The 27,354-nt window shown below is 42.6% G+C and overlaps 1 protein-coding gene across 3 annotated transcripts in view; it reads right to left on the bottom strand.

Moving 5' to 3' along the window:
• The window catches only part of LOC148016604 (glutamate receptor 3.3-like), a 110,535-nt gene that overhangs the window by 48,835 nt on the left and 34,346 nt on the right, over nt 1-27,354 (bottom strand). The window contains exons 3-7 of one of the 3 annotated variants that reach the window (XR_015688155.1): nt 10,043-10,323; nt 2,880-2,911; nt 2,389-2,792; nt 778-813; nt 542-689 (exon numbers count right to left, since the gene is read on the bottom strand). Coding sequence is in view for 2 of the 3 variants with exons in the window: in XM_087664620.1 (XP_087520746.1) it covers nt 542-699; nt 778-813; nt 2,389-2,792; nt 2,880-2,911; nt 10,043-10,323 (911 nt within the window). In the remaining variant the exon portion in view is untranslated. Of the gene's footprint in view, nt 1-541; nt 700-777; nt 814-2,388; nt 2,793-2,879; nt 2,912-10,042; nt 10,324-27,354 lie in introns of all 3 variants that reach the window. The other 2 variants (XM_087664620.1, XM_087664619.1) reach the window with 2 other exon arrangements.

The raw sequence follows: 27,354 nt of genomic DNA on the forward strand, positions 1-27,354 counted from the left end.
GATGCTCTTGATAGAAGATTGGCTCATTATGACAGGACTTGTTACTTAGACCCAAGCCCTAAGACTTGTATGATAGATGGAGGGAGACATTGGGCATACAGAAGGAGGCCATTGCCAAGACTTCAGTGGGACCTTGGGGAGTGGATATGAAGAGATCCATTTGCAAAGACACCTCGAAATGTGCCCTTCTTTGGATATAAAGATAATGCCAATACCAAGGTGAATGTCATTCCTAAGGTCTCGCTTTCAATTATGAGTAATTTTTCTTTACAGAGATCAATCACCTACTAGCATAATAAATAAGTTGATACGATCCTGGAACTTCATCTTGCATTAAAATAGCACCTACTGTAATATTCAATACATCAACAAACACATGGAATTATAGATGCCACTTAGGATGTAGTAAAATAGGACACCACTATGAGCATCCTTTTCAAGACTTTAGAAGCCTTTGCTTGTGTCTCTCCATACAAAATGCACACCTTTCTTAGTCAAAGTGGTTAACAAAACACACATGTCAGCCAGACACCTCAAGTACCTCCTATGCCATTTAATATGGCCAATAAACTGCATGACCTCTTCCATGGTCGTATGAGGCTGCACTTTATTTAGTGCCTCAATCTTCCTAGGGTCAATGGCCATGTGTTCTTCAAAAATGATATGCCCAAGAAGAACACTCTGGTTAACTGCAAAAACCTGAGTTGAAAGGATTTAGAGACAATCGGACATCCAACACTTCTCAAAACATAGCCTCAAATGATGTAAATGGTCTACCTTGGAGCCAAACACACAAAAGTCATCTAAGAAAACCTGCATAAACAAAGTCAAGGATCAAAGATTTGTTGAGCTGCCCCTTGAAATTTAGCAAGTCCATTCTCTAGGCCAACATTCATAACAGTACTTACAAATGCTCCCCATTCAGTGATAAAGACTGTTTTATGCATATCCTTGGTGTCATTCTGATCTAATTGTATCCAGAAAAGCCATCAATAAAACTGTACATATGTTGTCCCGCAACATCATCCAACAATGAAATAATACATGGCAAAGGAAAGTGATAAAAAATGGTTGCTGCATTCAGCTTTCTATAGTCAATACTGAGTCTTATTTTGCCATTTTTGTTAGGGATCACCAATAAAGGAGACAATCGAGTGACTTCATTTACCATTCCTCCTTGACCTGCTAGGCAAAATTCAGGTTTATCCTATAATGACACTGCCAAGTAAAGGCACAGATCGGTCAAGGAAAGGGTCACCGACATTCATCCAGGACACTACACATGCATGCCATGTATAGGCCTCATCTACACATGAGATGTACAATTCTAACAGTTCGGCCTCATCTATTGTCATCATTGAAATTGAAATGGGACAGCCCATATCAGATTTGGGATGATCGAGTTTTGATGGTTTGCTACATTCAATAGCTGTCAGAATAAAGCACACTCCTCAAACATCCCTCAACTCGTTCCCCAAGAGACTGGCTGTTGACAGCCCTCTGCACCTTGAGCACATCGTTGTATCACGTGCCGCAATATACTCACTATGTCCATTAAGTTCTCGTCAATCTTTCCTCTCTTCTATGAGTTCAATTGTTAGGCATGTGGTTGTTTGAACACCCGGTTTTCTCTGCAAACCCTGGTGTATCCTCAAAGCCTCAAATGATGAAAGACAATGCTTCAAAGTCTCCCAACATGATCCCAAGTTGTGCTATTGCACTTAAGGCTCTGTAGAGACTCAGCAATGTTATGCCAAGCCTTATGGGAGGTAATCCATTGGGTTGCTCCTCACACCTTTCATCCTTTTGCATTGGCATTCTTAATTTGCCTTCCTTTGGACGAAGGTCACATGTTTCATCAGCCATGATGCCTTGTCTGCATCACTAAGTCAAGACACATGTAGTTGAGCTGTTCTCCTTGGCCTATCTGCTAGATCCATGTCTATGGCAGGCAATCAGTTCTTTGTTACATCCCAAAAATGGAAAGGCAAATCAGGTTTTTCATCTAGTCAGTTAACCAAAAATGATATTTTGTTAATCAACCAAGGCACAGGAAAAGCCCAGAAAATAAGCATTTTCAGAAAGAAAAGCTATTGAAAAGGAAATAAAAAACAAAGAAGCCAGTTTGTTAGTGCCAAAGAGTTTGACTACTGGTGTTAAGGAAGAGGGTGCAGATTTAGCACATGTATTCTCCTCCGTGCATTACATGAGCAGATTAAGCCCCAAATTTGGCAGCATTATAAAAAGCACATCAACTTTGCACAACAATAAAATCCATTATTTCTACCAAGTAAATTCAGTGCACATAGAGGGAGAGTTAAACTACACAATGTGCAATCATTACTAAAAACTATTCAAAAAATATAGAGGGAGACATAGATCACATACAAATCCCCATCCTGCTTTTGTGAACTCTGGACCAGCAGTGGTGAAACCACAATGTGTGCCCAAGAAGACTTGAATATAGGCAAGTTCATCTACAATTGCAGCAACTCCCCCATTGTCTGGACCAAGATGTAGAGCTCTGGCATAAGAGACCATTGAAGGGAGAGGCCTGAGTCTTTCCTTTGCAATTTTCAAACTTATCAGATAGTCTCTCACATACGACCCAGTTTGATAACCAATGGGAACATCACTTGCTTGCAAACTACTGATTCCTTGAATTGTTGGAACAAGCTCCTGTACTGTAAGTATAGAAGTCAAATTGGCTGTGTAGCTTGAAATAATAATGAGAACTACAAACAACCAAATGATAAGGACAAATCTTCCCAATGTGCTTTTTGTTTCCTCGCCTGCAAACACCAAAGCTCTGGTGTCAGAAAACAGGAAGATGCAAGTGAATGTTTGTTAAAACTTCAATGATGAGAGAAGTCCCTTACTTTGAGAGGAAAACAAAGTTGAGAAGGTGAACCTGCACACAACAAAAGTTACATTAGGCTGGGTTCTAGTAGAAAATTAAAGACCAAAGAAAAAGGGATCATTAAAATGAAGATCATTTGTGTATTCACACTAAATACCAGCCTGAAAGTAGACAAATCAAACTTGGATCTCTACGACACTAGTAACTCTATTAAAGACATACCATGATAAGTTGATACAATAATGCAATGGACATGTTTGCATGGATTTCATCTAACCAACTTTTTACATTTCAAAGTTTTAGTTGTAAGCTCATAAGTCAACCAAGAATACTTTGGGACACTGTTATGACAAGTTAATGCAATGAAGTACCAATGCAATGGACATGTTTGTAAGGGCTTCATCAAGTCCATAGGTCAACCAACAAAATTTTGTGCTTATTAACTTTGGGACATTTGTTTTGGTTAGCTCTATAATTCTAATTCCTTAATATTAGAAACATGAAGTCTTGTGATTACAAAATATCTTGATAAGGAATCTCTTGCTTACGAGATTGTAGTTTGCCAATTTAGGGAACAACAATTTACACAAGGTCCCTACTATTATATTGCACAACTTCAAAACACTTTATTTCCATATCTCATACTTCAGCAAGCTTCGTGCCTAAATACCCTGAGATGAAGCTCTCAGTAGTAGCTATGTTAATGAGAGCTTCCTTTGCTTGAGGCAATTCCTAAAACTTCACAACAATTGTCTCTAAAGTAGCAAGCAGCAATGGGCATATTTTGCATGGGTTCAACCTTACCAACTTTTTTAGATTTCAAAGCCTAGGTTCAATTGAGAGCAACAATATTGACCAATCCTAAGACATTGTCTCTTGGTTCTTATTGTTCCAATTTCCTCTTAGCAAGCTAAGGTGACAATTACAATACTCTTGCATACACAATTGCATTTTATGGTAACCTTCTTCAGAAAATCTATATTGTTAAATTGCAGTGTATCTGCACAATTTCATGCTTCACCAAGTTTCGCAGCTCATCACCCTAAAATGCAATTCTTACTGGTACCTCATGTTACTAATAACTACTTGTCTTCCCTTAATGCATTTTCCCAAACTTTCAATAATTGTCTCTGAGTTGTTCCTTGTACCACCAGCATCCCAAAGACTCCCCAACTATAGTGCCATGATATCTAACAAGCCCTCCTAATTGAAAATTGATATTTTTCCTCAGTTCCATTAGGAACACCCATATGGCCATGAAAACTTGATTATGCGTACCATACTCCTTTAAGATGTCAGTCCCACGGACACTTCTATATGGAGTGGAGATCTAGGGGCCTAGCCTTTCCCATATGAGGAGAAAGCCACTTGTATAACAAGACATAACAAAGGAGAGATTTCTGTGCTGGATAGAAGCCCATGGAGCTGGTTATGATGTTAGTCGGTATGACCTGCAGCAACCCATTAGTACCCACTTCATCAAGAGGTCAGCATGGTTGTTTGAAGAAGGCAGGGGTACCAACCAAACGATACCCACCTCAATCTGCTCTCTGGAGGAGTGATAAAGAACTCCCACATGCCATGTCCTAGGGAGAATGGGATGACCAGCTAGTGCTATGTCAGTCTCATTGTTGATGTGAATGATGTTGAGGAATCCATATGAAACCACATCTCTATTAAGAATCTACAAAGGTAAATTGCCTCAGTGGTGGCATCAAATAAAAGTATTGTACTCAGCCTTTGTTGTAGAGGTGGCCACAATCTCTTGCTACATGCTGGACTAAGAAAAAGGAGTTGAAGTAAAAGAAAGCAAATGTCTACCGTGCAATCTTCGTGTATCCAAGTCACCAACCCACTAGTCAAAATCAGAAACCCTACGATGTGAGTCTGTGACTAAAATGCAACCCAAACTTATAAGTTCCAAAATGATACATTGTGATTCTCATGCCACTACTCCAACAAGACGCCCTAGGTGCATTAAGATATTATGAAAGGATAGATGTGGGGTAGGAAATGTCAAGTCTAGTATTGGCAAGGCAAATCAATTTCAGTACTACCTATCGGCATTCATGCTCATCATGAAGCCTGGTTAGGTCCTTCATTAGTTTAAGGGCCAGATCCGACAAGGTGACCACTGAAGTGGTGTTTTATCCACCACCTAAAGGGCATACTTTGCTGTGACACAACGATGCCTCCTACATGCTAAACAACCTCCACGCCCAAAAAGTAGGAGATACAACAACGGTTAGTCATCTCGAATGTGGAATTACCTAAGCATAGATCTCGGCATAGATACACTCTATCTTGGAAGTAGCCGAGCCATTAATGATTAAGTCAGTCGTGTGGGTCTATGGCATGACTGCATCTTGCCACCTAACTGAATCAAGTAATAATACTAGCAATCAACTCCCATCTGTGACAATGTCCCTTGGTGCACCTTGTCGGTGAGAAGTTTCGCGTGGGAATCCTGCTCAAGTATTGTTAAAAAATAAGACATGGCTGGCTCTTGAAAACCCTCATATCCACATGCTAGCCCTATGTCCATGATCCAAATTGCTGCCCCCCAAGTCATATCATAGTCTCAGCTGTACCATGAATCATCCTGAGGGCTCTCTATATACCTCTTGGCTTGGGGCAACCCCAGAAATAGTGCCTCTACGTCTCTTTAAGCTTTCTGCATTTGATATAAGCTCTTGGGAACTTTAGCCACAACCAAGCTATGTAGCAATTACCAAGGTCTTGTATGCTACTAAGTAAAGGAAGAGTGAGATCTTCCTAGGTGTGAAGCCATCATCTAATTGCCTCCAAAAGTCAGCCAAGAAGGGCAACGAGATGCCCTCACTATGCCAATGCTAGGTTGCAATTGGCATTGCTCTAATGCTCCTCATCTTGATCGTCCTCCCCAATTTGTGGGTACCACTGGATCGACCATTTCTTTTAGGATAAGTCATTCTGGCCCTTTTTCATATGATCCATATTTGTACATCTTTCATGATTTAATGTGGGTTTGCTGCATTATGCTTTATGCCTGCTACAGGTCTCTCTATAGGCTTCAGATGGAGACAAGCTGATGGACAAATACCCTACCAAAGGATAGGACTTGCCAGCTTTGTGGTCAAGAGCCTGAGACGGAGGAGCACTACATATGCAGATGCATTGTATACTATGACATACGAGGACGGTACCACTGCCTCTTCCGTGATGGATTTGGACCCCTTCGTCGCATCATGGAGTACAAGGACCAAAGATGCCTAGGTCTTTTCCTCCTGGAGCTCGAGAGGCACCGAACTGCACTACTGCGAGACACGAGGCCAGCTCACCTAGAGGGACACACACAGAGAGCAGTGACAGACTTCTTCTACAGAGCCGACCCTACTGACACTACAAACCTAGCAGAGACAGAGCCACCCCGCCAGACACCTTACAAGCCACACCGTGGTGTCACATTGGATAGAGCCCCTTCCCTTCGTCGAGCACGACGGCCCCGTCTACTAGGACCACGTCCAAGGAGGCCACACCACAGTCGGATTAGAGCCATTATCACGAGACACCGCAGACTCACCACCAGGCATATCAGTGAAGCAGCTAGGGACCGCATCATAGCTGAGATCATGGGCAGATCTTGAGATCAGCTACAGCCCATAGTCCTCACCACACTTTTGTACATGGTTCTATCATATCTGGTTTTCCTTTCCTTTCCTTTTATTTTCTATCGATGGAATAACACTACACATGGTTCAACCCTAGTATAGCCCCATCATATAGTTATTTTCAGTATTGTTTCATAGGCCACCCACTTATTTGTAATGTTATCTTTACCTTACTGATGAGATAACATTAGACATGGATGTACTCTGGATTTTGTCTCATAGGCCATATTGGGCTTATGTAGACGTTAATATATCTTTCTTTCTTTCTTTCTTTCTTTCTTTCTTTCTTTCTTTCTAGAATTTGGATAAATGATCATCCATATACTCTGCAAGAGATGGGACAGATTACTGGATGACTCTGACTACACAAAGAGGAGAGATGCTTTTCTTCACACTTTGTATTCCAACACCTCCTTCCATTTAGATTCACATATGGTTAACATTGCACACCACATGGATTGGCTTTTCACTTGGCCCTTGTATTAGACTTAATATTGTATATTTTTATACATTATCGGGGCCCTATACAAGGCTTACCTCGTATTTCTGCATCAAGAAGATTATTTATGTGGTGTTTATGTACGAGTCTCCCTTTTCTTGAAAGAAAAAGGAGGATACCAACCAATGCATTGTAAGGCTTCCTCCCAATCAATCAAGGGTGTCAAAAGAAATGGAGAGGTTTAATTCCTTGGGAAGCATCCGGGACATGCAACCATGGTGCCTAAATTTGAAAGTTGCCATGAAAATCTCAATCTCATCAATAGAAGCCTTGGTGATGTCTACCCCAAAGGTGTTGCTCCACATGCATAGCTTGCAACATGGCCAAAAATAAAGCCATCGTGTGACACTTCACATCCGTTAAAGTAGCTCTACCAAGTGCTTAGTGATGGTTACTATTAGAGATTAGTCATCTCTTGGACTAGCATTTCTCACGACGCAGTGCATCTGACCTCTTCATTACAGCATTCATTGACTGCAGATTTCGCGTACTTCTGTCTCTTTTCTTTCTCTCTTTCTCCCGTGTTCATTTTCTTTTAGTCTTGTCCATACGCTTCAGCATTCGCTGCACTCTGACATGGTATCAGAGCAGCGTAGAAGGGATGATTGGTTGTGGGCAGACCTGATCAAGAGGATTCTTCGCAACAACAGTTTGAGTTTTCAGCCTTTGGAGGATGTGGTGAACAGGTTGTGTGCAAAGGAGCAAAGTTGCTGTCTTTTGCAGGTCCTGCTGTTCATGAAGGAGGAAAGGTTGCATTTTCAGCCTTTCGCCGCAGATTTTTAGTTTTCTTCGCCTCCAACGAGTAAACCTCTTTGAGGACGGGCTGAGGAAGCCCTAGTAGGAGCTGACACCATGTGCGGAGTCAAAGGGGGCTGCCCTTGTTTTTGTGCAAGTCATTCCATTTACAATGTCGAGCGAAATTGATGCAGAGTTTCAGCCTATTATGCACCATAAGGTCCCTATGTTGCCAGCTCTTCCTTTAGATTAAAAGCTTGATGGTGAGAATTTCCACATTTGGCACGTAATGATGCTTGCCATCTCAGAGTGTTATGATTTGGCGAAGCTCGTGACTGAAGCATACCTCCAAGCTTTCTGTAGATGAGATAGCCGAGTTGATGAAGGTACACGCACATTGGGACAAATTGAATACTCGCATCCGTTCTTTCCTCTTTCTCTCTTGCACTCCAACCGTCATTGCTCACATTGAGCACTTGACCGTGGCTCGAAAGATATGGCTAGAGCTTGATCAAATGTACAATCGGATGACCATGATGAAGCGGGGTGTCTCTAGAGGTTCAAATGAGGACGTTGAGTCCTAACAAGTCTTCTTCTATGCGGGAGCATGTCAATAAGCTTCGGCAATTGCAGATGCAAGTCCAGAATGCAAGGAAGGCAATTACCTTGGAGGACTGAGCGATAACTCTTATTTCTTAGTTATCACCACAATTCGGTAGAGATTGACATGAGGAGGAGCTCCTAACTATACCCTGGAGGAGGATTCGCATCATCAGACTCCAAGGGAAGATTTGGGCTTGATCCCTAGAGTCTCTGGGTTTTGGAGAGCTGGCCTCTAGATGAGGTGGAGTGGGACCCTGGGAAGTCACTTTGGTCAGCCACAACAGTTGGCAAGAAGCCCCAAGGCTTCTTGGCCTACACAGCCCAAATTCGTAGGCATGTTTTGATGATGTAGGACATGGATTGGGCACCCTCATACAACAGGCACTAGGCAAAACACAACATCACCAAGTCCTTCCGACACACCCTTTGGAGACGCTTGTGAGATAGCTAGAGGCCACAAAGGGTGTCTTACTTGTGGCTACAAGCACATGGAGGCTTGGCTGTTGGGAGCTAGCTAGTTGAGATGTAGCACGATGGAGTTTGCAAAAGCACTACCCACTGCAATGCTTGAAAACTCCAAAGCATTGCCTCTCACCTTGTGAGGCTGCGCAACTAGTGTGGAGAGGAACTTGCCATATTCTCCGCAAAGTGGCACCCAACCAAGGGTATATATCTTTGGGGGGCCGTCAATTGGTAGGCAATTAGCCAAGGTCACCACTTACTATAGAGGCTGAGATACATGACACTGTTTTTCTTGTTGAGGCAGGGTCTTGTGCTATGGTTGGTTTGGAGGCACTCCTCATCCATTAGGTACTAGAGCCTACAACAGAGCGATCGGAGGTGTGGGAGATTATTGGGAGCCTCACAATATGGCACATTTGGAAGGTACGCTATCAAGCAGCAAGTGCCTATCCACATATGCAACTTTGACAAAGTTCTGGACCTCGATCATCCACTACCTCCGCAGCTACTGGGATCAAGTGCAAGGTGACTCTCGAGCTTGTGAGGAGCTCCAACACCATTTCTTATGCATCTAGGGTGGCCATGATTTGTTACTAACGATGCAAGCAGGCAACCCGAGTGTCATTCCTCTCCTCCTTCAAGATTTCTGTCCCCCATCCCCACCCCCCAACCACCTTAAGTGGCTTGTATACATGATTCTAGTATGACTTTCTATCAGCTCTAGCCAGTCTGTTGAGCACATGTACTTCATTGTAAAATCTTCTAAGTAATATAACTAGTCACATTTTTCTTGGAAAAAAAAAACACAAACACAAGTAAAGCTTAAGGATAGATAACCTTGTGGATTTACTACCACAAAAGAAGCAACAATGTAAAAAAATAGTTAATGTTGGATAATTATATACTTAAATCACAATTTTATCCCTTCTCCACCCTTCACTATCCCACTCTTTGTTTCTCTCCCCCTCTAGTGTTGCCCAAATCTTCTCCCCATTCAATTCTCACTCCTCTCCCATTTCATTCTTCTTTCATCTCATCATCCTCACCATTACCATCCAAATACCTTCCCCACTCCACACCTCCATCTAGGTGAACAAATGCCATAAACACATTACATAAACACAATGAAAGCTCAAGAAATAGATAACCTTATGGATTTTTTGAAGCAAAAAAAGCAACAATGTAAAGAAATACTCAATGTCCAATAATTATGTATAAAAGCATGGGCTATACCAAAGCACAGTTACAACTTGCTTTTTTGGTCGCCCTCGAAAGTCACGATTTAACTTGTGTTCAAGCATCCAAATGACAATCCCAGTAAAAATAAAGAATACCAAAGTTGTCAACCACATAGCTGGTGTGAAAGGTCGCAAAAAAGCCCATTCATTGCTTGTTTGTGCATCTTTGAGGGGCACAAGAATAGCAATGCCAGACTCTAGGTAAGGTTGTGTGAAATCCACCCTTTGCATGCGCTCGGCTGTTACAGTAATATCTCCAACCACTACATCAAAAACCTGCAAAACCAAAGGTTTCCTATAAACTTAAAAATTTAGTTTCATGACAAACTTACATGCATTTCAAGAAATTTTATATCTTGCAAAAACAAACTTTACTATTAGAATAGGACTTTATTCAAAAATCAAGATTCAAGCATCTAATCTCACCCTTCATACTACAATTCAAAAGAACCTCCTTTGAATATCATAGCAGCCGAATGTATGACAACATTAAATCTAATAGTCCCTACTTCAAATAAGGGAGAATAGGCAATCATTTTGCACAAGAGCCAAGACATCAAACACCATACTTTCCGAATTACTCTCATCCATAAAAATACAATGTTACAATCAGGCTACTAGCATGATATATCATATCACAAACAAAGACCAAGCCAAAATCTATGAGGCAACCTTTAGCTCTTTGACATGCATCTAGCCATTTCCATAAGTGTACAATTCTTGCGTTCCACCACTCCATTCCGTTGAGGAGTCATCGTCACTATAGACTTATGTGCAATGCCATGATCTGCCACAAGGAGGTTCCAAATCATGAAACTCCAAAGGGAGTAATTCGTACCATCCAATTTGTCCTCACTCATGGGGATGCCAAGAACATCATTGTCATTCCTTACCATTGCTAAATAAAACTAAATGGAAGCTATAAGAAAATTTCAACTTAAAAGAACATCATTGTTATTCCTTACCATTGCTAAATAAAAACTGAATGGAAGCTGTAATAAAAAACTTTCGACTTGGAAGAGGCGTAAATGACCAAAATCCTCTTCATGATCCCAATGCAAACAAGAGTACTTGCTTTACCAAAACTATCAAGTACTAAATCACTACTATGTAGGCAAAGAATGGTTGTGAATACCTCAATTTCTAAGCCCAAGCCAATTAAAACAGCAATTTAATGTTGGACCACCACACATGGTATATTTCTAAAGGCACAAGAGCGAAAAGCCCCCTTTTTTTTTTGTAAACTTTGAGAAATTGCAGAAATTCAGAATTATTTACAGCCAATGACCAATATTAGTGACAAATCCCAAGATTTCGGCCCCAATGGGAGCCGATTTCAGAAAAACCCCCAAATTTTCTAATGAAAATTTCAAGAAAATTCAAAATTTGGGCAGGTCAATGTCAAACCCCCAAATTTTCGAGCATTGGATGCATGAAATTGAAATTTTCTTTGAAATTCAAGATGAGATGGGCAAGATGGACTAGAAATTGCACAAATTTTAGAAAACCCCCAAATTCAAAAATTAGGATTCTGCACTTTAAGGATTCGTAAGCTTTTCTATGCAGCTGAAAATGGCAAACATGGGCAAGATGGACAGAATTTTTGCACAAATAGCCATTTCGTCTAGTTTTCCCGTCTTATTAAGACTCTAATGAATCAATACCCTTATCCTTGACCTTTGATGGCCATAGATCCTTACTCTAAGGATTTCACATCACCACAAGCCTCCAAAAGGTGCATCTCAATCAAAGCAACCAATTGCGAGGTGGCTAATTCTCAATTGGGAAAGAATTTACCATCTAGAAAACTAGTAGGTATCCAATCCCTTCATCACAAAAGGATTGGTGACAAGTTGATACACCATTTAATAATCAAATGTGCAAGGTTGTAAAGAACATGTGATGCAGATGGCAATTATTTCATGGTTGATGGCCAAGGACACCAAGGAAGCAGTGAATCCCAAAGGCAAAAGTTGTTACAAGTTATGCCAGTTGGGTTTTGGTTGTTATTTGGAGTTATTTTTGACCCTAGGACAATTAATTGGCCATTAAATGTAGAGGTGACACTAGGGACTAGCATTAATTAATTAATTAAAGCCAATCAAAGGGTTAATTGAGGCTAGGGACCACTAAGGGTTGCAAATGGCCTAGCCAATCAAATTGTGGATAGGCACAATTAATTTTGGGCAGGGTCAAAAGAGATGAAATTAATTTTGAGAATTAGTTAATTCTGAAAATTAATTAAATGGCTGGAAAATGAGATTAGAAGGCTATGACTTGGCAAAAATGCCTATGCAATGCGAAAGAAGGCTATTTGGGGTTGGTAAAGGCTCATTCAATTGATTCAGCTTGAGAGAGAGAGAGAGAGAGAGAGAGAGCTGCCGATCAGTTTTCAGACCTGAATTCAGCCATTGGAAGCAGAGGACAGCAGCCTGGAGGTCACAGGAAGTAGGCGACAAACATTTATGAGGTCATTGGCAGCTGACAACAACATCTTGAGAGAGGCAACAGCATTTCTAGCTTCCCCAAGCAACAACTTCTAAGCCGATCCGGGCAGGGCAGCAACCATTTCTGGGGCCTCTCCGCAAAGAAATTCTGGAATTTCTTTCTCTACAACTTTCTCACACCCTCTCTCAGCAAATCTTAGCATTTCTCAGCTATTCAAAGATCTCAACCAAATTTGGTGGACAGCAATGAGAATTCTGCTGTAAACCAGAAATTTTTGCGGAAATTAGGGTTTACCAACCACCTTGGGACCTATGCCATCAATCAAAGGCATTGTACACTGAAATCAGCACCTGAAACTCAAGGAATTGTCAGGGATTACGTATGCCAACTCATCCCTTGTGAATTAGGGCAGCATTTGGCCAGTTTCTGGTCCCATTTGTACAAGTCTTGGGTGAAAATCAAGGGGCAATTGGCCCAAATTGTTGCTGAGTGATCGGTTGTACAAAAAGGACTTTTGGATCAGCAGAGAAGATTGTGAAATCTCAGATTGTACTTCATCCATTCGCAATTCAAGTTAAAGAAATACCGCAAGGGGCGCCAATTTTGGGGCCAATAGGGTGTCCAATGTCCAAGATTATGATGTAATGTATGCATTTCAGTTTATGTTAAATTATTAATTGATGTAATTAAGTGCTTGATTAGGTTTTACCACCCTCTCCGAGAAGGAAGGCTAGTTTCAGCCTGCCTCGACTTCTGCCCACTGCATAGCCCCTAGAATAATATAGGACCACCTGGGGTCCTAGGCACCTAAAAACAAGTATACCCAAGCCCATCCAAGCACACCCCGCCCGACCATGGCATTTTGGTGACTACCCTTAAACAGGTAGCAACCAAATCTCAAGGATACGATGGGGTCCCCTAAGAAAAGCCAAATATCCCCAACATCCAAGGGCCGCACAAGAGGGGAGGAGCGAAAAATTGTTGGTTTAGGGTAGCATCGACAAGGTGATGGACTGCCATATGAAGAAGGGCCTAGAGGTGCTCCGAGATGTGCAAAATGCAAGATCAGGATATGGAAAATATCAAAGAGATAGTGGTAGCAATGTATGATGAGGCCAAACAACAAATCAAGGAGGAGATGGCTAAGAAGGTGCAAGAATGGAAGAACAAAATATTCAATGAGATTACACCACACTTCATCTCAAGTAAGAGCTCATGAATGCAGCACTTGAAGAGGAGAAGATAAGGAAAATTAGAGCCTTGCACATCCAGGTGATCAGATGGAAAGAGGGAGACAACCCTCGAGAAGATGCCAAGAGCATATGGGGAAAATTGGAAATGGAGGACCCCTCCATTGTGGAAAACTCACGGCGTGTAGGGAAGGGTCTAGAAAAGGGTCAGCCCCTTATCATCAAATTTGCTAATTTGGAGTCACAACAAACCTTCCTCTCCAAAAGGAAGGCTCTCAAAGGAGAAAAAGTATACCTTGAGGATGACCTCACACCCACCCAAGTAGCCCAACACAAGGAGAGCATGCCGCAAATTACGAAGGTCCACAAAGCGAGCAAACGGGTAGTATACAAAGATGGGCGCATCATTATCATAAATAGATGCCAGCAACCGGGCGCAACCAATGAAACAAGCTTAAAGTTCGCAACGTGGAACTGTAATGGAGCCATGAGGACGGATGTAAGACTATTCTAGGAGACCTTCACTAACAGGGACATCCTATATACAAAGACACACCAGAGTTTGGGCATGCACTTCCCAGAGGTGAGAGGCTATAGATAGGAGACGGTATGCCCCCCTAGAGACTGATCATGAGGAGGAACTAGAAGGTTTGGAGGAGTAGCTATGCTATATAGGGAGGAGCTACAACATATGATACAAGTCGTGCAGAGAGACGAGGAGGCCTGCTTCATGTGGATCCGGATACATACAAATCGCTCCCGTGATATATACCTAGCAGTGTGATACTTTGCTCCAACAAATTCTCCATATGCACCACACCGGAAAGAGTCACTATATCTACCATTACATGAGGATCTTATGCACTATTCCAGTATTGGAGATGTCTTGTTGGCTAGGGACTTCAATGTCCACACAGATTCCCTTCTTTGAGAGCAAGAACCACATGTAGAGAGAGAGTACCAAAGGAGATGGGGACATCACAAGACACAACTAATTACACAGATAAAGTGACCACCTCCTAGCCTTGGGAGGTGCACATAGATTAGCCATTCTTAACAGCTTGGATAGACGGACTAGATCAGACGCTCTCATATGCTTTCCACATAAGCATGCATCCAAACGTACAGGAGAAGCTCGCTTTGGAGATCCATATAGAGACTAGGAGCGTGCATGGTGGACTACCTTCTAGGGCCCTTATCCCTCATCCCTGACATACAATCTTTCAAAGTATCCCCTCATCCACTAGCAGTGGCAGTCGACCACGCCAACTACATTACCATCACCTATAGACATGATGTGATCCCTCCAGTGAGCAGCCACCTGAGATTCCCCAGATACCACTTCACCACATTGAGAGCGAGTACTTACTTGGATCATCTCTATTGGAGCTTGCAGGAGATGGATCCCCACATACCCCACGAGGATTTTACAACACAGCTTGCCAGAGCACTTTACACCTCAGCTGCCATGTATTTTCCCCACACACACACCCATTTCACCTCTCCAAGCAAGGATGTCCCATAGAATAGCTGGTATGACGAGGAGTGCAAGGAAACCCATCTTCATCTCCAGCAAGACAAAGCATGAGAGACCTACACACATAGCTAGACACGTCCAATCTTTCGCAGCCTAGTGCAACCATAGTCTTTTCCGTACGACGTATGGTATTGTTCATACCATACGATTCGTATGCATTCATACGTTAAAAATGGCCCTTTTTGGCCACCTCGCCTATGCGTCCCGCGTTCCCTGTGGCCCTGCCTTTACTTCCATGCATTCCGCCTGTCTACGTGGCACTTTTTTTGGGGGGCGGGGGGGGGGGGGGGGGGGGAGCCTTGGATACCTCATCCCACCCCCTTTTCCACTCATGCACTCCCCTCCCCCCCACCCCCCCCCCCCCCCCACCCCTCTTTGGATTCCATCCAGCTAGCAACCCTCTCTTTGATCGTTGACCCCTCTTTGATTGTTTGAACTTTGACCCTTCTCTCATCTACAAAAGATACTCCTCTCCTCCATGCTTCCACACCAATTCAACAAGCATTTACCATTCTCATCTTCCTCTCTTGGATCTTGAATGGACTTGTGATTTGTCATTCTCATCTCCCATCCCCTCTTTTCTACACCCTATCAAAACATTTGTCATTCTCAAATCTCATCTCCCATCCCCTCTATCCCGCACCCTATCAAAGCATTTGCCATTCTCATCTCCCATCCCCTCTCTCTCACTCTTGCTCTTTCAACTTTACCCCAACCCTCGGGCCTCTCGAGTCTCCCTTCCTTTCAACTTTCAAGACTCAAGTTTCAAGAGTCGAGACTCATGCATCTCACTCTCCCTCTCTCTCTCTCTCTCTCACTCTTCCTCGGGCCTCTTTATCCGTCATCGGCACCATGACTCATAAGAAGCATGAGGCCTTCAATTTGCACGTGATCCGTGTAGAGAGGGACACAAAGAAGTCCAACTCCCACCATTGGACATGCAAGTATTGCGGGAAGTGCTATACAAGTGGTGCAACTCGGCTTCTCCAACATCTTTCCAGGACGGAGAGGCAAGTTGCTCCATGCAAAGAGATCCCTCAAAACATCGCGGAGGAGATTCTCGCCAAGATGAGAGGGGGATCCACAAAAGAAGGAGGAAGTGGCTTATCGGCACCAACTCCTATGCCTACTAACGAGGAAGTATCAAATGTGGGTGTATCTTCAACCGATGCGGGAGACGCCTCTACCATTGGTGGTGGGGGCTCCACATCCACATTCGGCTCCGGTAAAAGACAAAGAGTGGAGGCTCATGCGGTGCCAGAGAGACAATCCTCTCTCTCTCAATCTCCCAATCATGTGTATGGATTAGTTGCCTTTCTTAGAGAAAGGTAACGACTTGCGGACATTGAAATTGCACGCACGATGATTGAGTGCAATCTTGCATTCAATGTCCTAAAGCAAGAGCAATGGAAGAAGATGGTAAAAGCCATTGCCACTATGGGTCCATGTGAAGGATGGACCGGTGTCACATACAACGACATGAGGATGAAAAAGATTGATGAAGAGGAGGATTGATAGAGCCCTTAATCCTATTTGGGCCGCATGGATAAAATATGGTTGATCCATTCTCACCGACGGATGGAGTGATCGTAAAAAACGGGGCATCATCAACATATTTGTCTTATGTCCACTCGGCACTTACTTTTTGCCGGCCGTAGATACCGCCAAGAAGGGGAGGAAAACGACAGGCGCATTCATCTACCACCACATTCGACAAGCTATCATTGAGGTATACATTGCCTTTTCAATTCATTTCACTTTCTTTCATTATGATAATCGATTTATGCATAACTATTTATCTCCCTATTCTAATTTCTCTCTAATATCTATTATGATAATTCATCTCATGATTTGCTCTGAACTACCAATTATGAGACAAGAATTAGAGAAAGAAATACGAGAGCAGGTCAAAGCTGAACTGATAATAAATCAGAGGGCAAATTTGCAAGACATGCAGATAAAGATTAAGAATGACCTACAAGCACAAATGCTGTCCGAAATGCACACGCCGAAACTGAAATGCTGAAAGTTGTAGATGCCTACAAAGCTGAAATCTTAGAACTAGGGAAGAATTGAATGCATTTAAGAAAAAAGAAATGAACGCGCAAGAAGAACTACAAAAAGAGAAAGAGGCTTTGAAGTTTGAAGGCATGTGAAAGGGAGGTTCACTCATGGGTAGAAGTGGCAAAGGCAACACAAAAGCAGATAGAAGAAGCCAGCCCATGGATTGAGGCAATAAAAAAGAATAAGGGAACATCAGTGAACAAGACTGAAGTAATGAATGCTACCTTGGAAGAAAAGGCTAGGAGACGGACTAGGGTTTTACATGTACGGGTAGTTGGATGGGAGAAGAAGAGTAGCCCACAGGAAGATGCTAAGACACTTGCTGACAAAATTGGGGCTTTAGACGTACCTATCGTTAGTGCTTGGAGTGGGGAAAGAGGACTCTAAGTCCAAGGCTCTAATTCTTCGCTTTGGAGACATAGAGAAAAAAAAGGCCTTCCTCTCCAAGAGGAGAGCCCTCAAGGGTGAGAAGATTTATTTGGATGAGGACCTTACCCCAGCACAGATAGCACATCGCAGAGAACACATGCCCAAGGTATTGGAGACTCCCAAAGAGGGAAAGTGGGCTGTTTATAGAGATGGACGAGTCATCATCACTGACAAAATGATGATACGAGGCCTATGAGACACTTCGGATGTCAATATGAAATTGTAATGGAGCCTTGCGCTTGGATGCTGGTTACTTTGAAGATAGCTTCCGAAACATAGATATAGCAATGTATACAGAAACACACCAATGTAAAGGTAGCCGACTACCAGACATACGGGGATACAAGTGGGAAAGTGCATTTCGTCCAGCAACTAGAAAACCAAGAAGCACTAGGGGTGTGGCCATACTATACCGGGAAGACCTCAAAGGGATAGTGCAAGTAATGAAAAGAGATGATGATGCATGATATTTATGGATTAGGATACATGCAGGAAGACCACGGGATATATTCATCGAATATGCTACTTTCCTCTTGCAAATTCTACCTATGCCACATGAGATGGATCACCCTTTGATGTACTCTATGAGGATATCATGAGATATGCTAGCATTGGGGACCTATTATTACTAGGAGATTTCAATGCACGCACTAGAGATAGACAGAGTGACTTTTATATGCATGACAATTGCATGTTCAAAGAGATTAACATAGATGAAATAGGCCTACGCAGGAGAGCCCAGGATAAAGAAGTGAGTACCTATGGGGCACACCTATTGACTTTGGGAAGTGCACATAGACTAGCCATCTTTAATGGTCTGCCACAATGGCCAGGATCTGACAATTTGACATGTTGGAATCACACAGGAGGGGCAAGTACTATGGACTACCTGATGGGCTCACCAGCATTGATACCAGACATCCAAAATTTCAAGATATCTAAGAAGCCAATTGGCATAGCAGCACATCATGCTATTCTGACACTACCAGACATCCAAAATTTCAAGATATATGGAGAGGTGATTTGATAAAGGATTATGTGATATCTCTGACACCAGGGCTTTTTTGTATATGATGAAGATGTATGCTTCTGTGGAAAACATTCCTCAAGATTATTTTTAGAGAAGACAAACACCTCAACATTTGACAATGGTTTTTTTGGAAGGTGCTTTCCCAGATAGGACTTGAGTAGATCGTTGGAAGAATGTACAAGGGATTTAACAGAGGCCATACATGGATTAGCCATGTATACATTCCCACACACCTTGCCCCAATGCAAACCCACACGATCTACTGCTCCCCAAAATAGCTGGTATGATGATGAGTGTAGAGTCACCCGAGCTCGCTTACAGAGGGAAGTGGAGCTAGGCACTCAAACACATCACCAAGCAAAGGCGTTCTTCAAACGCCTTATGCAGAAGAAGAAACGAGACTACCTAATGAAAGCAGAAGCAGAGATATATCAACTATTTTTGGGGCGGGACAGCAAGAGCGCATTGGAGTAGAGAGGGATTATTATGATGGTTGGAATAGCATGGAAAGGCCATTGATCATGATGATAGCACGCATGATTAGGAGTAAGCCCTCCACCCCACACCCCATTGTCAGAGCAGAGCTAGGAGCAACACCCATAGTCATGGAGGCACTCTTCAAGGCAGTGACCTTTTGGCACAGACTATGGGAACTTCCACGCCATAGATACTCTAGATTGGCACTAACCTCATCTAGACAACTAGCAACAGGAGACGAGAAGAACTGTTGGTTTTCACAAATGGCTATTTGGATGAGCCAACATGGTTTGGATATTGACCGTCTTCCACCTTTGGATTATAGCCTTGGCTGCCCTACACTTTCTCTCAGCCAATAAGAGTTGAACCAGGTGATCAGAGCTAATATCTTGAGGATTGAGACGGCAAGGACATGGATCCACCCACCACTCCCTCTAGGATCGAGGATGGAGTTCTATAGGAGTCATTTCTTGCGCCTCTTTGATGATGGTTTCACTATTCGGCCAGCATATATGGACACCCATCTCTCCCATAGCGTACGGATTGCTATCGGACAGATTCGCACCTCCTCACATAGGCTCCAGGTGGAGACAAGCAGATGGACAAATACCCTAGCAGAGGATAGGACTTGCCAGCTTTGTGGTCGAGAGCCTGAGACGGAGGAGCGCTACATATGCAAATGTACAGTATACTATGACATACAAGGACGGTACCATTGCCTCTTCCGTGATGGATTTGTCAAGTATTGTTAGTATACTTGTAATTTGTAAATTGTGATTGTAGGTGGGCCCTTCGAATGTGGTGCAAGTTGTTACCAACAATGCATTGAATTGTCAGTGCATGGGCCGTTTGCTTAAGGCCAAGTTTCCCACGATTGTGTGGACTCCATGTGTGTGGACTCCATGTGCAAGTCGCAAAGCTACATCAATTTTCACCTTCTTCACGGTAAAAGTAAAGGTGCTTGTGATGTATTGTGAGCATAGCACATTAGAGTTGAAGAAGCCTTCTTCAACTCGCTTTGCTTATATGTGGTTATTGTTGGAGCGCCTTTATGAGGTGCAGTCCTCCGCCTTGCGCCAAACAATGGTGTCTGCTCTATGGAGTGAGTGGGATGAGCATCAGACAGAGGAGGCCAAAGCCATGCAACGATTGTGCCTTAATGAACAGTTTTGGCAAAAAGTCTGTGCCGTTGTCATTGTTGTAACTCTGTTTTATAGGGTGATACGTATAAGTGATTGCGAGGGGTTCACCATGGGCCTTCTCGTTCACTTCTTTAGAGCGGCATTGGTGGAGGCACGTGCTTGTACAGTGATCACAAAGACGCAACGTGCACATGTTTTAGAGATAGCAAAGAGGAGATGGGCATGGATGCATAAGCCCATCCATGGTTTTTCCGCATTAGTACATCCGGCCTACAAGTCTCTGGGGTGGTCATGGATAATAGAGAGTTCCATTCGGACCAGCTTGCCTATTTGACTCGTGTGGTCCTTGTGGATGACCACAATGCAATGTTGGAGGAGCTAGGATGCTATGCAGATCAGAGAGGGCATGTGGCTTTTGCTTCTCCCACTTGTTGGAGAAGAGAGCCACTTGTGAAGCCTTTATTTTGGTGGCAAAACTTTGGATACGCATTGGAGACCCTTCAACCCCCCTTAGCCATGAGGGTCCTTGCCCAAGATTGCTCTTCGAGTGCATATGAGAGAAACTGGAGTGCCTATTCTCTCATTCACACAAAGATTCGCAATTAACTTAGCACATGACAATTAGAGCGGCTAGTCTATTGCCGCACTAACTTACGCATGATGAGGGCTGATGAGCATGGGTAGTCCGAAGCAGGTAAAGTTTAAACACTTAACCATAACATTTAAAATTTGTTGTTTTAAACTTTGAACTTTGAAGTTTATACTTTACAATTTAGACTTTAGCATTTACAATATTACGTGCATCATTGCATCGTGTAGGTGAATGTTGATACATTCAAGTTAACGGGCGGCACTCTTCCGAGTAAACATCAGGAGGTGGACGAGGAGGAGGAGATGATTTTTGCAGAGCTCTATAGAGAACTTATAGCAGCAGATACTCATGACACTCGCAGTCAGCGTGCTCGTGGACGAGGAGTTCGAGTAGGTGGTAACCCGTCCATCATCGAGGAGGGGTGGTTCGAGCGGCTTGCAGACATATATAAGGCGCGGCTCTAGTAGCTCACATCCTGTGCCTCGTGATGACATCCCCCCCTTGCCTACATAGGCGCCACCTAGGAAGCCATCATTTGATGATGATGGTAACCTTATCAGTGAGGATGAGTATGAGTGTGTCTCATCATCCAATGCCGAGGAATCATCTTCGGACTCTCTTGATGAGCACTCACATGGTTTTGATGATGATGATGATGATGATGATGATGATGATGATAGTGATGCCTCATCAAAGATTCATAGATCTCTCTCTTTTTTGTATCAGATATACTAGACTGTAGTTGTATCGTATATTTTGCATAGCCCATGCGACCATGATAGTCACCCTCATGTATTCATCTTATTTTGTAATGAAATGGCTATTTCCACTTTAAACATGTATTCTATGATCTATCATTTAATGATTTATGGCTTTTGTTATTTAAAAAATCATCTTAAATTTTTTTCCATACTAATATGTACCGTACCTTATAAAATCATAAGGTACCATTTAGTACCGTATTTTATCGCACCGTACCGTATTGTACCTGACAACTATGAGTGCAACAAAAGAAGAGAGCATTTCTATCCAGATTGGAGCACGAGTTTTACTAGCTATTCTTGGGACACAATAGCAAGGAGGTGTTGAAGGCATTCCAAGAGCCTCAAGCCCATACACCATCACCTCCCAATGTGGCATACATATGCTACCTCACTATATCAAGTACATGGGCAGCCCCCATTGCTCCAACCACCAAAGGATAGACCCATGGCATCTACCTTCTTCAGCACAAGGAGTGTTCACAGCCCCATGGATAGACTCCAAGATACTAGGCCCAAGACCATGATGGACTAGTAGCAGAGCACCTACCACATGCCAAAGGTATCCTAGCACCCCTTCTAGCCTGAAGGGGAGAGAGTGCGCAATGGAGTGTGAGATCAAGGTGCGAGTTGCAAAGTTGAGAGTTAGAGAGAGTGAACGCAGAGATAGGTGTACCAATTTGTGATGATACATAAAGAATAAAAGAAAGTATTTATCTATTAGGGTACATTAAGGGTGTGTTCACACCCGTAAGACTATTTACACGGAGACAAAGGGACTTTACACCCAACAACCTCCCACTTAAAGGCCCAAAGTGGTACCTTTAAGCTAATCAACTCCCACTAAACGAATGCAATGCTCATGCTGAGCCTTTGCAAAACACTTAGTGAGAACATCTGCAAGGTTATCTTGGATTTTGACCTTAGTCAGTGTGACAAGACCATTATCCAAGACCTGTCGAATAAAGTGATACCGAACATCTATGTGTTTGATACGTGCATGGAACATGGCATTCTTAGCCAGAAATACTGCACTCTGGCTATCACAACCAAGTACTAGAAAACGTGAAGAAAAACCAAAATCCTTGACTAGATGGCCAAGCCAAATAGATTCCTTAAAAGCTTCTGTGGCTGAAATATATTCAGCCTCTGTAGTACTCACTGCCACAATTTTCTGCAATCTTGAACACCAAGAGATAGCCCCACCAGCCAAAGTAAAAACATACCCACTAGTAGATTTCCTAGTATCAAAATCTCTTGCCATGTCTGAATCACAAAATCCCTGCAACTCTGGTGTACCCTTTCCATAGCATATACACTTTTCTTGTGTACCTTTCAAGTATCTGAAGATACATTTCACTACTTCCCAATGTGGCTTGCCAAGGTTAGACATAAATCTGCTAACAACTCCCACTGCATGAGCAATATCAGGGCGAGTTGCAACCATGGCATACATCAAAGATCCACAAGCTAATGCATAAGGTATCCCTCCATGGCACTAGCAGCTGCATTATCCTTAGGGCAATCAGATTTGCTAAGCTTTGTATGTGGCCGTAAAGGCACACCAAGAGGCTTAGAATCAGCCATATTAAACCTGTCAAGTACTTTGCTGATGTACTTATCCTGTGAGAGAAACAGCAAATGCTGCCCTCTGCCTCTTTTAATGCGCATGCCCAAAATGTGTTCAACTACCCCCAAATCTTTCATGGAGAAGGCTGAACTCAACTGCCTTTTAAGAGCATTCAAAGTACTCTTATGCTGTCCTGCAATCAGCATGTCATCCACATATAAAACCAGCACAATAAGACGTCCATCATCAGCCTTTTTAGTGTATAAGCACGGATCTGCATGACTGCGTTTAAATCCATGGCTAAGCATAAAGGTATCAAATTTTTTGTACCATTGTCTAGGGGCTTGTTTCAACCCATATATGCTGCGTTTCAGTTTACAAACCAAATGCTCTTTTCTTGGAATAGCAAATCCTTCAGGCTGCTTCATGTACAGCTCTACCTCCAAGTCGCCATGAAGAAAAGCAGTCTTTACATCCATCTGATCCAACTCTAAATCCAAAGATGCAGTGGGAGCAAACAAAACACCGAGCATAGTCATCTTCACCACTAGTGAAAAGACCTCTTGGAAGTCTATGCCTTCCTTCTGTGTATAGCCCTTAGCAACCAACCGTGCCTTGTACTTGGGCTTCCCATCAATACATTTCACTTTGTAAACCCATTTATTAGGAATAGCTTTCCTATCCTTGGGTAAAGGTACAAGCTCCCATGTGTTATTAGCATATAGAGACTTCATCTTCTCTTGCATAGCAAGCTCCCACTTCCTCTTGTTTTCACATGACTGTGCCTCTTTAAATGTTAGAGGCTCACCCTCATCAGTCAACGAAATGCAATCCAAAGATGGCTGAAACCTCTGTGGTTGCATTCTGACACGTGTAGACCCTCTTACCCAATGATCTGTATTATCAGGCAACAGTGGGCCTACATCCTAAGGAATGTGCACACCATCACCAAGTGGTAGATTTTCAGCATTTTCTTGCTGCTGTAATCTGTTTTCAGCATGTTCTTCTTGGTGTCCTATTTCATCCTATGCATCTATTTGCTGTCTATGATCTTCTGGCTGTAGCACAATAGGATGCTGCTCATTTTCAGCATCAAAAGAGAACTTTCAGCTAATGGTTGCTAAGTGGTTGGCTGTTCATGCTAAAATTTGACCTTCTTTTTGTCAAGATCACCATGTGTAGCATTTTTCAGCAACTTTGCCTCATTAAATACTACATCTCGGCTGCATACTATATTCCTTCCCTGAGGAAGCCAAACTCTATAACCCTTCTCTCCCTCATCTCCATATCCCATGAAGATGCCCTTGATGAATTTCATGTCTAGTTTGGTCCTATATTCTACAGGTACATGCACAAAGGCATCACAACCAAAGACACGCAAATGGTCATATAAAGCAGGTTTACCAGACTAAACCTCTACAAGAATGCCATTTTCCAATGCACAATTGGGAGAGTGATTGCATACATGAACTGCAGTTTTATGAGTCTCTCCCCAAAACTGCTGCGGAAGATTAGCTGTGGACAGCATATATCTGACTCTCTCACAAAGTGTGCGATTAAATCTTTCAACCCACCACTTGATGCAAGATTATAAGGGGTTGTCAACTCTCTCTTAATGCCATTCATCTCACAAAACTTGTTAAATTCATTTGAGACATACTCGCCCCCATTATCTATTCTTATGGCTTTCAACTTAAGTCCTTTCTGTGTGGTAACAAAAGCATGAAAATTTTTAAAAGCATCCAATACTTCCTTTTTGCTTTTGAGTACATACACTCATGACTTTCTATTGAAATCATCAATGAAAGTAACAAAGTAGCGTGCACCCCCATACGAATTAACAAGCACAATGCACACATCAGTGTACTAAGTCAAGATCATTAGACTTCTTATCGACACCAGAGTAATAAGGAGACTTCACATGTTTTCCATATAAGCAATCATTACAAAATTCGAGACCAGAGCCTTTTACGTCAAATCTTCTTAAAGAGGAGAGAACCTGAAGGCCTTTCTGGCTCATATAACCAAGTATTTTGTACCAAAGCTCCATTTGTGAATGGACTTCAGCCACAACCAAGAACTTATCAGGTAATGCCTTACAATGCAAGTAATATAAAGTCTCCCTTTTGCTGCCTTTAACAATCACCATAGAGCCCTTATGGACCTTCCAAGATCCACCACCAAAGGTAGTAAAATACCGTTTAGCATCAAGCTGCCCAACTAATAGTAGACTTTTCTTTATGCCAGGTACAAATCTGACATCCTGCAAAATCAGCTCTTGGCCATTTTCAAGAGCCAAGTGAATGGTGCCAACACCGTCTATCTCACATGTATAGTTATTACCCAAGTAAACCTTGCCTAGACAACTTGCAGTGTATTCAGAAAATGACTCCAAAGAGGGGGTAACATAAAAAGAGGCATCGCTGTCCACTATCCATGATTGTGACAACCCATCATGAGCTGAAAGTAAGGCATCAATTACCTCATTTTTGGTTATGTGCATATCACCTGCTACTGCCATAATATCTGCATCATTACATGAGGCTACAACAAGTATCTCTTCAGTGTTAGGAAGCTCTTCAATCACCACACTAGACGCAACATTTGCCTTTGCAACTTCTTTTGAGGAAGGGTTGTCATCATCTTTCTTATCATCCTTCTTTTTCTTACCCTGCTATTTCTTTCTTTCTTGCTCTTTCTTGAAGTACTGGCAATCGGGCTTTTTATGCCCTTTAAGCCCACACTGATAGCATGTGACATCCTGTTGTTTGCCCTTGCTTTTACTTCTCCTTATCCCTTTACTCGCTACATTACCCCTCTTTTCAGACCTACATCTTACATGGTAAACTGAGCCACTACTTTCACTGTTGAGATGTTTGCAATCACACCTATTTCAGTCTCTTTGTAAAAAGCAGTGAGGACTCAGGACTAGAATCCCATATGCACAGTAGGAGAAGTGCTACCATTCAGTTTCCTATAAAGCATTGCACTTGCACTCTTTTCTAATGCAATGATAGTACTATTTTCTTTCCAGTAAAGTTTCTGTGTCATTGTCCACAGAAGATTGTGTTTATGAGTCCAAATCTCAATCTTGGAACCTAATTCACTTGTGTGGCAGTTGATCTTGTCAGTGTCTATGTCTTCATGGCTTTGGTCTTCATCTTTCAACCTCCATAGCTTCCACATTGCCATGTCCTAGATCCATGTTTTGACATGGTATCAGAGCCAGATCGGGCATGGCCTAGTTTCCTCTCTGCTCTTCCAACTTATGTTTATCTTTTCCCAACTCAGCTTGAGTTCATGACCTCATCTCCAGCTCCAATTCCACTTCCATCTCACTTTGACCTTCATGGCAGCCATAGCTTGCACGACCTTGCCTCCTTGGAGCATTCATATCTCTCTTTACAGGCCATATCATTAGGAGCTCTCTTCTAGGAGTTTATTCATTTGTTGAAGTCGCTTCTATGTATCACCTCAGAGCTTGACATTGGTCATCACAGGGCTCAGCATTACAAATTTTCATTGTCGCTATCCAGATCTGCGCCTCAAACTGTCGTACTACTACCGCTGCGTCTGCAGTCCACGATTCGCGTGCTGGTTATGGGGCTTTGAAAGCTCTATATGTAAGCCTTCTTCAACTCAGAGATCTCTTAAAATGATGGCTTTTGTGAGTTGCTACATCAGAAAAATCAGACCCCTGTCTGAAACCCTATTTTGGACTCCATAGCCACTTAAGCTTCAAGCTCATTCTTCTCATATTTTCTCACTCTTGCCTACTAAACCTGAAGTTCCCAGCATCAAATCAAGGAGAGGAAGATATAGATTTGAAAGATCTTAAAGGATTTTGAAGGTGTGAAGACTCAAGGAAGAAGCTACAGGCATAGTGTCTATTGATACTCACCTAGTGCTTATTGGCACTTGTGCTCAACTCTTTTGTTGCTGAAATCTGAGAATTTTGGTGCTGATTTGCTGTTGCTCTAGCCATCCAACATGGAAAAAAACTCTCCGACTGCTCGCTTCAAAGGAATCAGGTTTCACACCTGACAGACCCGCATCAAGCTCATCCT

Source organism: Lygodium microphyllum, chromosome 23 (genome assembly GCF_053477565.2).
Source record: "Lygodium microphyllum isolate KBCC chromosome 23, Lygodium_microphyllum_v1.1.10, whole genome shotgun sequence".
NCBI classification, from domain to species: domain Eukaryota; kingdom Viridiplantae; phylum Streptophyta; class Polypodiopsida; order Schizaeales; family Lygodiaceae; genus Lygodium; species Lygodium microphyllum.